A 17,807-nucleotide genomic window follows, 5' to 3' on the forward strand; every position below is an offset into this window, starting at 1 on the left:
CGCAGTGGTTGAGAGTCTGCCAGCCGATGCAGGGGACACGGGTTCGTGCCCCATTCTGGGAAGATCCCACATGCCACGGAACGGCTGGCCTGTGAGCCATGGCCGCTGAGCCTGCGCGTCCGGAGCCTGTGCTCCGCGACGGGAGAGGCCACAGCGGTGAGAGGCCCGCGTACCGCAAAAAAAAAAAAAAAAAAAAATTCTTCTTCTTCTGGCATTGAGTAGGCTTTAATTTCTTCATGGCTTAAGACCTGCCTTCTCATTTTTATTATTTGGCAAAAATTCCAACTCTGAAAAATTTGACTCTGAAAAATCTTTTTCTGCAGTCTGTCTTCTAAACCTTTGAGTGTCCTCCACGTGAGTTACTGTGATGCACACCGGTGTGTAGTTCTGGGGGACAGTAATACCTTTCTCGTGAGGTTTATTTGACTTGCTATCAAAAATCACTTTGTCCCCATGAAAGTGGAACCCCTGAATGGCATTTCCATATGAAGGGGGGGTATCAAATGCTGGGATTGTTCCCGGTTCTAAAGGGCCTCTACACTTGCAGTTAATCTGCAATACGTTTGGAGTGCAGAAGCATGGGGAAATGCTGATCTCTTAAGAGGACATGAGTGCTGTGTTGCTTTTGGCTTGGTAACCAAAGGTACCTGTTGGATATAATTATTCATTTATTTTTTAATTTGGGGGAGGAGGCTTTCTAAATTTTGGAAGTTATTTAATTATGGCCCCTTAAAATTTTACAAGACAGGATCTTGGTATATAAAGATGTGCTTTATTTAGTATTGGAGTACTACTTTGATTGTAGAGGCATTTGCGAAAACTTACTAATCATAAAATGTTTTAAGAAAAAAGTATAGTTTGTACACTATTGGATTTAGTTTCAATTTGACTTGACAGTGTAAGGCGATTTACATATAAATGGGAAAGTGTCTTGTGCAGTGCGCATAGAAATGTTCCTGGGTAAAGCTCCTGGTTTCTTTCTTCCAGGGACTCCTCTGCATCTCCTTCTCACTTACCGGTATTTACCAGTATGTTTTACTCTTATTACTTTGCCTTCAAAAATTGCCCATAGTTTTACTTTCTCCCTTAGCTCTACAGCTCCATAAGGCTTACTTACATGTACTTTTTTGGTTACAAGTATTTTCTTTATGTGGGGGGTTTGTCTTCTCTTTCTGGTCATATTTTCTGTCTGCATAATCCGGTGGCAATGCTGGCGGAGCCCCAGGCTTTTAAGACTTCGAGACTGTGTATTCATTTAATATTGTGGAATAGCGGGTGGTTTAATAGTGGCTCCCTAACCACTGCTTGATTCTGTCTTTGCATGAAGAAATAATAATAAGATTTTAATTTGGTAATAGTAGTAGCAAAATGTTATGAATAATTACATTTTGGAAGTCTAGGAATCTTAGTTTTTTCTATACAGTGTTATAGAGAAAAACTGAACTGTTGAATATGTGTTTTTAGCCCCTGGTATTTAATTTTGTTTCTAGAGTATGGGGCTTTGAAAGTTAATGGGATGTTAGTTTCATGTGCTGCTGACAGTGGTGTAGATGTTGAGGTTTTTATTCCAGCGAATGTTTACAGTGTCATGTGATGAAGACAGTGGTTTTGCATTTATAGAGCTTTTTGCCTGTAGAATATGTCGATACCAGCCTAAACTCTGGAAAATCCACATTTCTTAAGTTTTATTTATATTTTTTCAAACACTGAGCTTTGGCTATCCTCCGTTTCATCTTAAGACTTGTCTGACTTTTGCACATTAAACCATTAGATGAGATAATTATGTGTTTCAGGAGAAAAATTCATATCTGAATACATTCCTGGAGGATTTTTGCTGTATTTGAAATGCTGAAGGAAGCATGCACACACGAGGACTGCTGTCCTAGCTGTTGTGCTTGCCTGCAGAGTGCTTTGTGTATACCAGCCCCGCTCCAGAGCTTCCCTGGGATGCTGAGAATATTCTAGATCTGTGATGTCCAATATGGTAGCCACTGGACAAGGTGGCTGTTGAGTCCTTGGAAGGTGGATAATGGGACTGAGGAACTGGACTTTTTATTTTACTTAATATTAATTAATTCCCACTAAAAATAGCCACATGTGGCCAATGGATGCTTTATTGGACAGTAACTTTTTGTGCCAATTAGTGTTATAAGTTTGGAGACATTTTGAATGTGACAGCGAGAGGCAGCGTAGTGACAGCAGAGCTCTGAGTGCTTCCCCTGTGGCAGGCATTGTGCCAGGAGCTCAGAGCGTGTCACCTCTAACCTCATCAGCGCTTCTGCGGATGAGGAAACAAAGACTTAGACCAGGGGACCACCCCAGGGCCGCTTGCTGGGAGTTGTTTCCAAAAGCATGACCTTAAAGTCCGTGTTTTTCCCATGGAATCTTGTTGCCTGCTCATACATTTTTCATTTATTTCCATCATCTCTTGAATGGCTGCCGTGCTGTGTGCTATGCTAAGGACAGGCCGTCTATGAAGATGAGCAGGAGCCGGCCTGCCTGTTCTCGCGGCAGGAGGAACACGGGGTTGAGTGGGGATTGAGGTCCGGGCTGTGTGTCGGCCCTGCTCAGTTGTTGCGCGTACATCGCTCACTGACCTCTGTGGCCTCCGGTTTTCCCTTGTGTACCGCGTGGGAGTTCGGCGTCTGTGAGTGTGGTTGCGGGGGTCCGAGACGAGGAGTTGGTGTTGTAACTGGACAGAGGCGGGCGGTGCGCGCCCTCCCCCTCCCAGCTGCGGGGAGGTGCCCCAGGGAGAGGCGTGGGTCCGGCAGTTTGGTTCCGCGTGGGTGTTGGTGAGGGAGCTTGGGCTAGAGGCGATCCAGGTCCTACTGTAAAAGCAACAGGAAGGTGAGAAATAGTAGTTTGAAGCTTATTATATGTTATTTGAAGCCTTATTTAATTTTTGTCTCATACAAGCGTAAACAAGATCAAATATTACCAATATTGACTGAGATCTACTTGACCAGTCCCCTTCCCCCCACCAGCAAACAGTAAGGATGGGAATACTTATTTTGAGAATCTTCAATCGTTTAATAATACTGTGGTTTATAACTGTTGGGAATTTAAAAGTATGTTTTATGTGTGGAGATGCTCTCTGTTCTGATTTATTTTTTAAAAAGTGATGGCAAGCAGTGATAAGAAATTTCTGTTCTTGCAGAGTTGGGTCTTCTTTGTCTGCTCCAATTGAAGCAGAAGACGGGGTGCGGGGAATGTTTTAGAGCTGATCTGCTTGGTATGCATTTGGCGTTCCTGGACCCCCCCATGGGGTAGCTCCTCAGGACGGCAGAGCCTGACACTCCTGCAGGCGATGAGCTGTGCCCACCCCAGGAGGACAGGGCAGCTTTCAAAGGGCAAAGCCCTGTCCTTCCAGGATGAAGGTTTTCTGAGCACAGCCAAGAACTAGGTGGATACTTAATAGGGATATACTGATTTCAGTTTAAACACATAATGTATTCCTTCATACAGGGTGCTGCTGTGGGTGATTTATAAAGTAACACATCTGAGTGTGTTAAAGGGAAGAAAAGACATGCAGTGAATTTGACACATAAGTCCTGAGGGGTCAACCTCATCTTATAGTCATACCTTCTAAGGCTGTCATTATCATGCAGAATTTCATGTTAACTTTTGAGCTTACTTTGTCACAAAGTGAAGTTAGGAATTTCTGCCTTATCCTTCTGGCTTGCAGTTCTAGCCTTGGCTACATTCAGAAGATGAAGTTTAATAACTTCCCTTCCCTTAAACCTTTCGGAGTCTTTCTCTACATTTTGGAAATTTTAATTAAACTGAATTGTTAATACTGAAGTTTAAATTCAGGATTATTTTATGCTTAATAGAGGTGAATTTGATACCTTTTCATCATTTTCTGAAGTATTTTAAGAAAAGTTATCCCACTAGAAACTTTATACTCTCTATTCAAATATGATGGTTTGGATGTCCAGGAAGAAGAGTTTGTGCTCCTGGAACCCTGAGCAGGTTGGAGCAGGGTAGATTTAGATTAGAATCTTCATTGCATAGATGAAGGTAGCCACATGGAAGTACGATCAGGCTTTTATTACCATTATAATAGTCCATTAAACATTGGTATCCTTTCTAAATACTGAATTGAGCCATATGTCTTTATATTAACGCTATCACTTAAAGGAGGAAAGTCATCACTTAAAGGCGGAAAAAATGACTACTTAAGACAAGGGGGTGGGTCACATCCTAGTTAATTGACGTCTGAGAGCCTTTATCACTGAATCACCAAGTGGTGTATTGAGAATTACCGATAATTACCGATAACATATGGCGATTCTTTTCTCAGCATGTAAAGCAGTGACTGCTTCAGAATGTCAGTGGTTTTATTTTGCCAATAAGACGGTCTAAACGGGGAAGATAATTTCCCTGGGGTTCTAGGAGTCATTGCACACTTATACAAGCTCCTTCAGTATCTTCATATCAAATTTAAGTTAGTATAGCTGACCTGTTTTAAGAAAACCCTTACAGATTAATAGTAGATATGCTGTTGGTGTCTGGTGAACACAGAAACAATCAGTATTGGCTCTAGATATGTAGAATTAATTAAAAAACTTTTGAAAAAGCATATGCAATATGTATCTTTTGTTTCATGCAGTTGCTGTGATTGGCTGATAAATATTTGTCAGAGAAAGAGAGAATTGAAAGCTCGTACAGTGTGGCTTGGATATCCGGAAAAGTGTGAAGAAAAACATCCCAGAAATTCTATAAAAAATCAGAAATACAATGTATTTACCTTTATACCTGGGGTAAGATTGTTAAATTCTTGAAAATGGGCTGCATATCAGAGATTGCTAACTTTGTTTTCATTTTTTTCCTCTCATTAATTCTGTCGTATCCAAATCAGAGTCCTTTTGCTTTGGAACCATGGGTGTTTCAAATAATTGTTAAGTAATTCATATGCATTTGTAATAGCCACATGATAAGAGTTTAACTCAAGAAAATTTATAGTTTGATTATGCCTTCAATTCTAGATAAACATGACATTTATATTATTGTAGAAATAACCAAGTAAAGCTAAATAAAATTATCAGAAAGTAAGTCATAAATTTTGTTTGGCTGGGAATTTGTTTGGTGGGAAAAGTGGAATGTATCTAATGTTTAAAGCCTGCAAGGCTGTCACAATGAAAGTAAAATAACTTTTTACACAAACATGACTCCATAACAAAATATCTATAAGCATTTATAGATTTCTACTTCACATTGTAAATTTCAGGCCTTGTATTGTTATATCAGTAGTTATCTTTAATTAGGTATTATGCTAAATTTAAATTCTGAAGTTTAAATATTTATTACTTTTTTTGTTGCCAGTGATATTTCTGGCTTAAATTATAAAACTGAGATTATATGTATTTAGAATAGTGGAATTATTTTTGCCTTTTGTGCATCATTCCCTATTTTAATAGACAGATTTATTTATCTTTCTAAAGGCAAAAGGAAGCTGGCACTGATTATATTTCCAGTATCAAAGTTTTTGATATGTTCTAGGTATTAGCTCATATGCTATTTTGCAAAAAAACCCTCTTGATTATGTGAAATGAGGGCTGCTTTATCTTTCATGTTTTTATTTAAATAACCATGCTGACTTTATATTGGGCATTGATCAGCCCTCACCACCCCCCCCCATCCGTCCAATAGTTGTCAGATGCTTGATGCCTAATATGCTCCTTTATTAAAACACACAAAACTAATGGCTTCATAATTAAAAGACTGATCTTTTGTTAGGACAATAAAGTGTAAACTCTCTTTCAGGCAGATAAATATTCTCATCTTCATTGAATGAAGTTACTGTTTTCTCCTTAGGTTTAAATTATTAAATACTCCCAGATTGGCTAAGTATTGTACATTTTCCTAAAGCCCACCAGAAGTTCACTCAGCAGACAATAAAGTCTTGATTGCAGTGGTTTAAATGGATCGTGCAGCTTAGTTTTGATCCGAGTGAGTTCACATGGCTTCCAGGATGGCTGTCCGGAAGAGACCTGTTGATGTGTCTGTACAGCTGTTACTGTGGGAGTGACTTTCTTCTTAGATTGTCTCTTAAAGTAGTCTTTTCATCCAAAACGTATTATTTTAGAAACATTTGGTAATTGCACAGTAGGAATTCTGTGCCATTTTTAGCATGAATGGCAATTTCTGAATTGCTTATAGATATAATCTATGCTAACTGAGATTTTAAAGAAATCACTGAGGAAAAAGTTTTCTCTCCTGCTAAGGTTAATTTATGAAATGATTCAAAACATTTTTAGACAGCAGTTGAACATGATTATGAATATAAATGTGTTATCGATGTAACTGGTTTTTTTAGTCATACACATAACTGTGTGATGATGTGTATAACTTCATTATATAAAAACTGTGGTTCCAGACTCTTTAAGTCTAAACAATAAGTACTTAACCCATTGCTCTGCCCTTGTTAAAATTTCTGTGCCTTCCACATTGTATTAAAAGATGGCATCCCAGGAGATTTTGATTGGCAGTTTGCAAGTCTGTAAGTTTCATTGTAATTGTAGTGTTGAAGGTCAGCTACCGTATATCAGCTATCATATAAAGAATCTGCAGGTAGCTGTCTTCCTGAAAATTGGTCTGTAATTTACATATTTTTATATTTTATCATTTCTTATACTTTGAGGGAAGTAAATACAGGAGATTAAAGTAGATTTTTTGTGTGTGTGAAGGCATACCTGTACATGATTTGCTTGTTCACTCGATCTTTGTAAAGCTACCTAGATGTCCACATTCAGAAAACGTGGCTATCATGTTTTATTGTTTACCATTTCATAAATACAAGGTTAACACCACTTTTCCCTAAGATTTTCCGAGTTGATACGAAGAGATACATTGGTATATCTATATTAACTGACTTACAACATTGGGAAGGTTTTGCTGTCTCATTTGGTGTGCATGTAAAGATTTATAGAAGGTGAGTGTGGGAACCTGGAAAATTGCATGCAAGAAAATAAACTTTTAGAGGACACAACATAGTTGAAAGTTCTAATTGTCTTTTTTTTCAGTTTATTTTAAATATAATTTGGGGTAACCTTAGCTCTTTTTTGTGATTTAGTTATTGGAAAGCCATTGTCAAAATTAATGTATTGTGAGTCAGGGCATATTTTCACTGTTTGATAGAAATATAGTTAGATATTATGTTGATTTTAATTATTTAATTAAGGTATGAAAGATTTTAATTGAAGAGATTCGTTAATTTTTTCTTTTTCTTTTTAGGTTTTATATGAACAATTCAAGTTTTTCTTGAATCTCTATTTTCTGGTAGTATCCTGCTCACAGTTTGTACCAGCGTTGAAAATAGGCTATCTCTACACCTACTGGGCTCCTCTGGTAAAAAGAAAAGATTTTTGAAATTAAGCAAAATTATTAAGTATTTCAAATATAGCTTTAAGAGTTGAGATGGTTAAAAGATAAGTCAGTCGGATTTAAAAAATGTGATATGTTGCTGTGTGTCACTGAACTTTTGTTACCAGGTTTCACAGAGTCCTCTGCAGCCCCACAGGAGTGTGAGGGCAGCATGCTGCCCTCGGTTGGCTGGAGAAGCTACAGAGCGCCTTTGCTGGTGGGGCTGGGCGTTCTGTTGGGCCCTAGGGTGGCAGCTGTGTGTCCCCAGCCCCGCTGCCCCGTACTGGAGGAGCTCTTGGGAGAGACGGGGCGGGCCTGTGCGAGTCTGCTCGGCACCTCTGACACCCTGACGGATGGGCAGCTTTTCCCTCTGCCTGATGGCGACAGTTCTGAAGTATCTCAGTGAAGTCTGGCAGCTGCTGGTTGACAGCTTGGGGTGTGACATTTTTGGAAAGGCAAATGATGTTTGTCATTGAATATTTCCATTTCAGACTTGCTATCTTGATAGTCTTATACTGTTTGCAGGTAGTTTTCATTGATTTTTCAGTTTACAGAGGTAAGAGGTATGTCTCCTTCCTTGTTTTCACCTAGAAAGAGGTGCTGCTCCCTTTGGTGTGCTCCCTTCTGGGCAGATCACCAGTGTGATCTAGGCAAGAAAACATAGCGAGTGAGATGATTCCTGTAGTGAGGGAGCAGGGCAGTGCTCAGGTTTCCCGCCTTCAGAACTGGAAATCGGAGCCATATGCTCTCCAGTTGATCTGTTGGCTTGTGCGGCCCTGCCGCCGCAGAGACTGTACTCTCAGGGGTAGCAGGAGGACTGGAAGCGGCGGTAAGTTTAAGCCCCTCTCCGGTTCCTGTTCACATAGACTTTAGGGTAGCGTGGATCTGAGCAATGAAAGCAACTTATGTGTCATCTAGGTACAAAATTACTGAATAAATGAATACCTTTTCCACGTATTGAATTCGCCAGATCGACAGAGACATTGGTGCTGATGACGTAAAGCTGTGGTTCTCATCCACTGTTGTGTAAACATAAATCTGGATAGCCTTTTTTTGGAGGATAGTTTGGAAATATATATAAAATACCTTATAAATGGATTCAGCATTTTTATTTGAGGAATTTATCTTAAAGCAATAATGATCAGTCACAGAGTCTAAAGAATGTCTTTACGAATGTCTATTATTATTCTTTTAAAAAATATTTATTTATAGCTTGTCCCCGGGCAAGTTCTGGTGTCTCTCAGGTGAAGGTAGAGGTGTCCTCTTCAGCCCAGCGCTAGAGGGTGGATGTGGGGTGGACACTATTGCTTACACGTCAGGTTTCCTGTTTGGAAATTGACTTTTCCTCTCTGATCCTCAGTTTTCGTTCCCTGTAAAATGGAGATTATCAGCCCCAGATGACCCATTTGTTTTCTGGTCTGAAAGAGATCACAGACACATTTAAGAGCCTGGCAATAAAGATTCGCTGAGGGCGAGCTGTGTGCCAAGCCCTGTGTTAGAGGTCGCTGGGGACACAGTGATGACTCAGTAGAAGGTCCTGTCCCATCGTAGGGGGCTACAGACCATCCCTAGACCACGATGGCTCAGAGAGGTCAGGTTTGGGAAGGGGAAACCTAGTGGCTGTGGAAGCCCAGATCTGGGGGGAGGTCATCACATGCCTTAGGAGTTCAGGGAGGGCTTCCCGGAAGAGGGGATATGTGAGCTAAGATTTCAAGCATGAGCCAGAACTGTATTTCAGGAAGACTGAGCCCAGAGAGGGTGGAGGGCAGGTGAGGCGGAGGGAGATGGGGGGAGTGGGGGACAGGGTCGGTCCCTTGTGAGCCTAGAGGAGGACTCAGGACTTTTTTTTTTTTTTTTTTTTACAAATACCGCACAGTCAAGTATTTTATTTATTTGTTTGTTTGTTTATTTTTGGCTGATTTGGGTCTTCTTTGCTGCGCACGGGCTTTCTCTAGTTGTGGCGAGCGGGGGCCCCTCTTCATTGCGGTGCGCGGGCTTCTCATTGTGGTGGCTTCTCTTGTTGCAGAGCACGGGCTCTAGGCGTGTGGGCTCAGTAGTTGTGGCACGAGGGCTGAGTTGCTCCGCGGCACGTGGGATCTTCCCGGACCAGGGCTCGGACTCGTGTCCCCTGCATTGGCAGGCGGATTCTTAACCAGTGCGCCACTAGGGAAGCCCTGTTATTCTTGATGACAAAATTATTTGAAAAGTCACAGGTCTAACACTGGATTGTTTAACTGTGCTGTATGCCATGCATTGTTGGAATACTGTGCTACTGTGTACCTTTGAAAATGATGTTTAGAAAAAGTATTTAATAACACTGAAGGTGTACATATTAGAATAAATGGGGAAAAGTGGGTTAAAATATGTATGGAATGAAATACACAATTCTTTGATCAGCCCCCACTGAGTTCCTTTGTGTCCAGCACCAGTCAAAGCAGTGTTGATTCAATAGTGAATAAGACAAACCCTGTCCTAATAGCGCTTATATTCTGGGGGAGAAAGACAATTTAAATGACCTGTAATGCCAGGAAGACTGCCATGAAGCCGTGAAGCCGAAAATGTAAAGCAGGATATGGGGGTAGAGAATGACCGGGTTATTTTAATAGGGTGGCTAAGGAAGTTGCCTTTGATGGGGTGGCATTTGACGACATCTGGACGAAAGGAGGGAGTGAGTGGGCCGTGTGCAGAGCAGGTGTTGCAGGCAGAGGGCACAGTAGTTGCGCAAGGTCTGGGCGCACTGGAGTGTGTGGACATGTGACTGTGGTGGGAGGGGGCCCGGAGGGGCGGCGGGCGCTCAGATTTCATCCTGAATGTGGTCGGGGCGTGTGTCTGTGCGTTGCATGTGTCATACGAGGGAGAGCACTGACGCTTACACCACAGTTTTAAAAGTTGATTTTACAGCCATGGAGAGGGAACATAGGGGACTTTTCCTTCTTTCTTTTCTCTCACTTTTCTTCTCATTGGAGGTAACCTCTATTCTGAATTTGAGATTAAATTGCTATGTATCTCTTAATAATTTTGCTGCTTATGTTTGTATTATTAAAACAAGATGCACTGTTTTTGCATGCTTTAAAAATTCTATGTAACAGTTGTCTTACTCTAAGTATCCTTTTGTAACATGCTTTTTTGGCTTTACATTGATTTATAAAATTGATCCACGTGGACACATATATATCTAGTTCATTCATTTTTCACTTTTCTAAAGTATTCCATTGTGTGACTATATCACAATTAATTTGTCCATCCTCTTGGAAAAGGAGACTTTTAGGTTGTTTCTAATTGTTCTCAATTACAGACTGCTGCATGATCAGTCGAATTGTGTGTTATTCCTTACTCACTTGTGCCAGAAATTCTGTAGGCTGTATGTGCCCTCATTAAAAGTGCTGTTTATTTTGTCCATTTTCTAATAAAAGCAGTCTAGCATTACAGAAATTTTAGAACATAGAAAAAATACTTGCTAATGCTGAAAACGCAAACTTATTTATGGTTTTCATGTGTTTATTTCTAGCCCCTATTTTCTATTCCTAGCTTTATTTACTATTTAAATACTATTTTCTACCTTGGGTTAAATTATTTTAACTCAAACAATGAGTATCTGAGAACACAAATTCTTCTTAATAATCTAAAGTAAAATATATTCATTTGTATCTTGCTTTTGTCTTTTGCCCTTATTAACTCTGATTTAACTAGGTTTTAACCAAAGAAAATGTTCTGTTTTGATGGATTCTTTTCGAAGAATTCAGTGTTATCTGTTCACGGATTGGCCTTGTTGGCCAGGCTAGGACTGAGTGCACAGCATACATGGGCCTCTCTAGTTTCTGTGTTCTCTTACGAGAGCTCATTTCCAGTTCTAGCTTGGATTTTAGGTCCTTTAACTTGAATTCTCAGGTTTTTTGAAGTATTTTGTCTTTTTTTTGACATGAGAAATAAACTTTATTATATTTAGATAAATACCTCAGTACGAACCTCCGTATCCACATAAGGGGACCATTATTCTGCTGGGATTATGTGTTCCTGCTCCAGAGAGCAGAGAAAAGCCCCGCCCCTTCTTCCCTTCGGGGGCGCTGCCCCTGGCGCTCGGGCGGGCGAGCGCTCCCTGCCCCCCTCTGCTGCCGCCGCACCCTCAGACCTGGGTTCCCGCCCTTCCCTCCGCTCCTCCGTTTGGCGGCAGCCGCAGGTGATGCCTTTGCTCAGAAAACACATAATGAAGATTTGTTAGTATCTTTGCTTGCACTGTTTATATGCATTTTAAGCTTTGATTTGGCAAGAATCTCAAAAAGGTTGATGTGTGCATTAGGCTCACTTTTGAACCCACGAAGCTGACTTAGGGTATACTGGTTCTTTGATCCAAACTCACCTCAGAACACGTTTTAAATTTTTGAAAATTTAGATACTGTCTGTAGAAGATCTTTTTTATTAATCTGGGCAAAGTTAAAGAACCTTTAAACTAAATCTAAATCTAAAATATATGTGTGGTTTTTTTTTGGTTTTTTTTTTTTTACCAAGTGAAGTATTCTTGATTTCTTCCTAAGCCCTTGTTCTTTCTGTGCCTGTGTATCTTACCCTGTCCCATGCCCAGGGTCTAGAATAGCAGGGGATCTTTATATCCACATTGAAGCTTTTGACATCTTTTCTCTGCTTGCGCTCTAAGGTTCTGTAAGTTGCCTCAAAGAGGAATCAGTTAGCATTTGCAGTTTTCTCCTAGCCAAAAACCTGCCAGTGAAGCATAAAGACATCGTAAAGCTGGTGATTATGAGATCTTATGTCTGATGTCCACTCATTTTAAAGAAAACAAGTCCATGCGAACTTCGTCCCTCTGCGCTCTATCTAAAATTAGGGTGTTTCTGAAAACAGTGATAGCTTAACTAATAATCTTTCTAGTTCAGTCACTCCTGGCAGTGTTATTTACTGGCTTCAGCTCTGAACTCATTTCTGTTATATTTTGTTATATAATAGGAAGAGTAAACTGAAAATGGAGTGATTTCATTACATTGTATCAGAATGAATATTACCTTTCATACTGTTCAGATTTCAGAACACTTCTTCAAGGCAAAGCTGCTGTAATCAGAGTAACAAAATGGATTGTAATGCTTCTATCAAAATTAATAAGGTGGAGTAGATCTATCATACAAAAGATTTTTAGATAAAGAAAATATGGATTTTTAGTCTGTACATCTTCCACATAAAATATCTTCCTGGTGCTCTGTTAATACATCATTGGAAACCAGCTAGGCTCTGTAGGTGGGAAATCAGTCCGTGGGGGACTCTGATTTTCAGTCTGATTTTAAAACCCTTCCTTCTGTCCACCCCTTCTCGTGAGGGTCTCTGTGAATGGGAGGTGTGGGCAAAGTATGAAAAGGAGAAAACAAAATCAATCGTTGGGAATCCTGCCATCCAGAGACAACCACTGTTTACGTGAACATGGTGACCCTGACAGAGTTACTTTTTCTTTTTGTGTTTCAGTTTCCTTATTTGTAAGTTAGAGCTAAAAGTACAGTCTTGTCAGGTTTTTGTGACATTTAAAAGGTAATTCATTTAAAGTATGTAGGAGTGTCTGGCATATAATCCCTCAAAGGTAAACCGATGTGGTAATATAATCAATAAAATCTTTTTTCTCTTTACTAAATTATATATTCTTTTGACACTCACTCCATATGGTTCCTGGGTTATATGGAAAAATAGAAAAGAATCCCACTTTGTGCTGTAAGATTGCATCACGGGCTGTGGACAGGCCATGCGAGACATGCTTGCCATCCAGTGCTGATGCACCAGTGCTGTTGATTCTGGGGGACAGTATGTCACTGTGACCCTCTTGTGTGCAGTTTTGGTTTTTCTAGGTAGCAGTGCTGTAGCCGACATCTCTGACCTGGTTGGTGCTGAGGTCATGGGCAGGCCCAGCTGCTCCTGCAGGAGACTTGTGTATCCACATCTTCCCTAAACCACCCATCTGTTGTGAGCCCGGACCTCTTCTGAGGTCTTAACCTCAGAAGATGTAAACTTGAAAGGTAGAGGCCCATTGGTTGTAACTCCAGTGGTCAAGAAGGAAATGGTGGCGTCAGCTTGCCTTTCCTTTGATCTGTTTTATGTTCCTAGGCTGGTCTCTGGGCGTCTTCTCAGAACATATGTGCTAGAGGTGGGCATGACGGTGTGGGAGGGACCCCTCTTGGCTGTTTCTGGTCCTACCCGTCTATTATGTATCCAGAGGGACCTTAGACTTGGACTGTGGCCTGGAGCAGCTTAGAGTTGTCGGCGGCCCTTGCCTGTGACCGGGACTCTGCTTCCTCTTAGGAGTGGTGAACTCCTGTTTTTGGAAGTTGGGACCTGCCCCTCTTTGGTGCATCTTCTCTAATATTATCACATTAGAAGAGGGAGCTTACTTTCACTCCTTGAGTTCTTAGGAGCACTAGGAACTAGCACATTGTTTGTGGTTTATAAACTTAATAAATTCAGAGTTAAATTTTGCTGTCTTTAAGCTGTAGGTTTAAAGGATACAAATTAGATTCATCTGGAGAGTTTAAATACCATTTGTATGTCGGGGTGGGCAGTTCCCTGGAGAGCAGAGGTAAAGGTACATATTTCAGGTAGGGCCTGAGCAAATCTGTGTTGCAAACAGTTGTGTCTGGGTGATTCTGATATGCCTGTCTGATAAAAATCACTTCTTTAAAAATACTGTCTTCATTGTATAAATGACGTGTACCTGCCAGTCATTCTCCTCTTGTCTCTCAAGGTGAGTCAGTCACATGTAGAGTTTTAAGAAATTATTTCCACACCATCACATGAGTCTGTAACAGTAAATATTCTCCTACATGAGAGTGGCTGCCTAGAACTGTATTTTTTGGACTCATAGATGCATATTTTTCATGTTACTGAAATTGTGACTTATAAACGGTTTATGTATTTAAAGTGATATTGTCTTCCCACCAGGACTGTTACTAAGTTAATAATGATGTATCCTTTTTTAAAAAATAAATCTATTTATTTATTTATTTTTGGCTACGTTGGGTCTTTGTCGCTGCGCATGGGCCTTCTCTAGTTGTGGCGAGCAGGGGCTACCCTTTGTTGCGGCGCGCGGTCTTCTCCTTGCCGTGGCTTCTCTTGTTGCGGAGCACAGGCTCTAGGCGCGGGGGCTTCAGTAGTTGTGGCACGCGGGCTCAGTAGTTGTGGCACACAGACTTAGTCGCTCCATGGCATGTGGGATCTTCCTGGACCAGGGCTTGAACCCGTGTCCCCTGCATTAGCAGGTGGATTCTTAACCACTGCGCCAACAGGGAAGTCCCAATAATGATGTATCTTAAAATCAACAGCATCTTTGAATTAGGGAAATAAAATATTTCATCATATAAGAGTATCATAAATTTCTTATTTGGACTTTCAGGTTTCCAGTTTTTTCATATTCAGTGCTGAGATCCTTGATTTTATTTTATTTTTTGCTTTAGGCTAAGTTTCTAGAAGTGAAGCTGCTTGGTTAATATGTGTATACATTTTAAGGCTTTTGATAATACTAAATTTCTTAAAGCTAATTTTTTTGATATTTGATGCTTTTATTGTATTTTATTTTATTTTTGTCTTACCTTTGCTAACCCTTTGCTAGCTCTAATAAAATGATGAATTTGCATTCAAGATAAGAGTACTTCTCTGCCCCCAACTAATAGTTTCTTTGATGACCACTTTATTTCATCACTGCTTTGTCATGACAAGTTACTAGCTTTGGAGAAGCTGGCCATTTGTCCCTAGAGCACATACTTCCCTCTAGTATGGAGATACTTGGTCATAATATAGAAATCTCTCTTGTTCTTAAAATTTTGTACTTTGCACAGCTAACATACTTTTAATGGTAAAAGACTGGATGCTTCCCCCTAAGGTCAGCAGCAAGACAAAGATGGCTACTCCCACTGTTTCCATTCAACATTTTATTGAAGGTAAAATGAATAGTGCAGGTAGACAAGAAAAAGAAATAGGAGGCGTCTAGATGGAAAAGAAGAAAAGCTATCTGTCTCTATTCGCAGATGGCATGATCTTGTATATAGGAAAATCTAAGGAATCCGTGCACACACAAAAATATTGGAACAAGTTAGTGAGCTGTAGGGTACAAGATAACTATTCAAAAATCATTTGTATTTCTACACGCTAGCAATGATCATCTGAAAATGGAATTAGGATAACAATTCTGTTTATAACAGCATCAAAAAGAAAAAAAACAGGAATAGATTTAGCTAAAGTGCATATCAAAAACTATAAAACATTTTTTATTCTTCTTAGAGAAGATCTAAGTAAATGGAAAGTCATCTCATGGTCAAGAATTGAAAGACTTAGTATTACAATGACAGGACTCTCCAAACTGATCTACAGATTCAGTGCAATCCCAATCAGAATCCCATTTGGCTTCTTTTGCAGGCATTGACAAGCTGATTCTAAAATTCATGCAGCAATGCAAGGGTCCCAGGGTAGCCAGAACAACCTAGAAAAGTAGATCAAAGTCGTAGGCCTCATACTTCCCCATTTTGAAACTTCTAACAGAGCCGTAGTAATCAAGAGAATGTGGTACTGGCAGAAGGATAGATATGTAGATCAAGGGATACAAATGGTGAGTCCAGAAATAAACATTTATGACAAATGGATTTTCAACAAGGGTACCAAGACGGTTCAATGGAGAAAGAGTAGTCTCCAACAGATGGCGTTGGGGCGTTTGGACAGCACGTGGGAGGGAATGAAGTTGGACCCCTACCATAGCATACACAAAACGTCACTTGAAATGGATCATAGACCTAAATGAAGCTGAAACTGTAGGACTCTTAGAAGAAAGCATGGAAGTAAATCTTTGTGATCTTGGACACTAAAAGCCCAAGTGACAAGAGAAAAAACGTGAGTAAGTTGGACTTCATCAAAACTAAAAACTTTTGTGCATCAGAGGACACCATCAAGAAAGTAAAACGATAACCCAGATGGGAGAAAGTGTTTATAACATCATATTTGTAGGTCACATATTTGACAAGGCACTTGTATCCAGAATGATATAAAGGGCTCTTCCAACTTAACAATTAAAAAATAAGTTGACCCAGTTAAAAAGTGGGTGTAGGATCTGAATTAACATTTCTCCAAAGAAGATATACACATGGGCAATAAACACATGAAAATTGGTGTAATCGCTTAAGCAAACAGTTTGGCAGTTTGTCGGGAAGCTAAAAGTCGAGGTTACCGTATCACCCGTAATAGGCAAATCCACAGAGACGGAAGGTAGAATAGTAGTTTTCAGGGTGGGGACCGGAGGGGGAATGGGGGCTGGTTGCTGTTGGGGTTTCTTTTGGGGGCGATAAAATAAATAAATAAATATGCTCTAGAACTCGATGGTGGTGACGGAGGCACAGCTCTGTAAATAAACTAAACAAGGGACATGCATGCTTTAAAAGCATTTTAGGGTATGTGAATTAATCTCAACAAAACTGTTACTAAAAAAAAATGTGTGCTAAAGGTCCTGCTCCGTGAGGGTCACACTCTGCCCATCGTCAGCTGTCTTCAGCGCGGTGATGGCAAATCCCTGGCACGTGCCGTGCCTGCCTTCCTCTCTGCGGGTGGGGCCCACCAGCAACTGTTGTTCATGGCTTCTCTTTCTGATTCCAAGAGTAGCTTTGGAATACTTCTTGAAACAGTGCTTTTAGCAACCACTGGAGAGCCACTGGCAAAGACCGGATGGGAGACGTCATGGTGTCGTGGGAGACTGCTGGCGTGTCCTGGCGTTGGAGGATAAAAGCGGCATTGAGTGGGCCATGAGGCTAGAGGTCTGTCCTTAAGGCTGTGCTTTAGCGAAGGAGCGTAAACAGCGGGGACTGTTGAGGTTTCAGGCAGTGAATTGCTGGGGCCCATCAGCAGGTGGTGATCCGTGAGGACACTGAGAGTCAGAGAGCAGTCGTGACGCTGCTTACAGGTGGTGCCTGTACCGTGAACGTCAAGACTGAAGGCTACTGGGTGAGTGGAGAGCTGGGCCGTGTGCGCTGAGCCTTCAGCCTCACACCAGCCTTCAGGCACGACTGCTTAAAGAGGACTGCACTTCAGTAAACACAAGAAACATTCTCCCGAGGCCTACGTACTTTAGCCTATTGGTCAGACAGAAAAAAACCTATGTAGAGCTGATACACTTTGCTGTACGGTAGAAACTAATACAACATTATAAATGAACTGTATTCCAATAAAAATTAATTAAAAAAAGTAAAACAATAAAAGCGGGGATGGCGGACTTTCCTGGTGGCGCAGCGGTTAAGAATCCGCCTGCCAATGCAGGGGACATGGGTTCGAGCCCTTGTCCGGGAAGACCCCACATGCCATGGAGCAGCTAAGCCCGTGTGCCACAACTACTGAGCCTGCGCTCTAGAGCCCACGAGCCACAACTACTGAAGCCCGCACACCTAGAGCCCTTGCTCTGCAACAAGAGAAGACACCGCAGTGAG

General features: G+C 40.9%; 1 protein-coding gene across 14 annotated transcripts in view; it reads left to right on the plus strand.

Annotated features, from left to right (window-relative positions):
* Positions 1–17,807, plus strand: part of ATP9B (ATPase phospholipid transporting 9B (putative)) — a 224,623-nt gene that overhangs the window by 19,018 nt on the left and 187,798 nt on the right. For all 14 annotated transcript variants that reach the window (XR_008615993.1, XR_008615992.1, XR_008615994.1 and 11 more), the window contains exons 3-4: positions 4,613–4,763; positions 7,237–7,350. Coding sequence is in view for 11 of the 14 variants with exons in the window: in XM_055080638.1 (XP_054936613.1) it covers positions 4,613–4,763; positions 7,237–7,350 (265 nt within the window). In the remaining 3 variants the exon portion in view is untranslated. The remainder of the gene's footprint in view (positions 1–4,612; positions 4,764–7,236; positions 7,351–17,807) is intronic.

The sequence above is a fragment of the Physeter macrocephalus genome, chromosome 19 (assembly GCF_002837175.3).
Source record: "Physeter macrocephalus isolate SW-GA chromosome 19, ASM283717v5, whole genome shotgun sequence".
Taxonomy (NCBI): Eukaryota; Metazoa; Chordata; class Mammalia; order Artiodactyla; family Physeteridae; genus Physeter; species Physeter macrocephalus.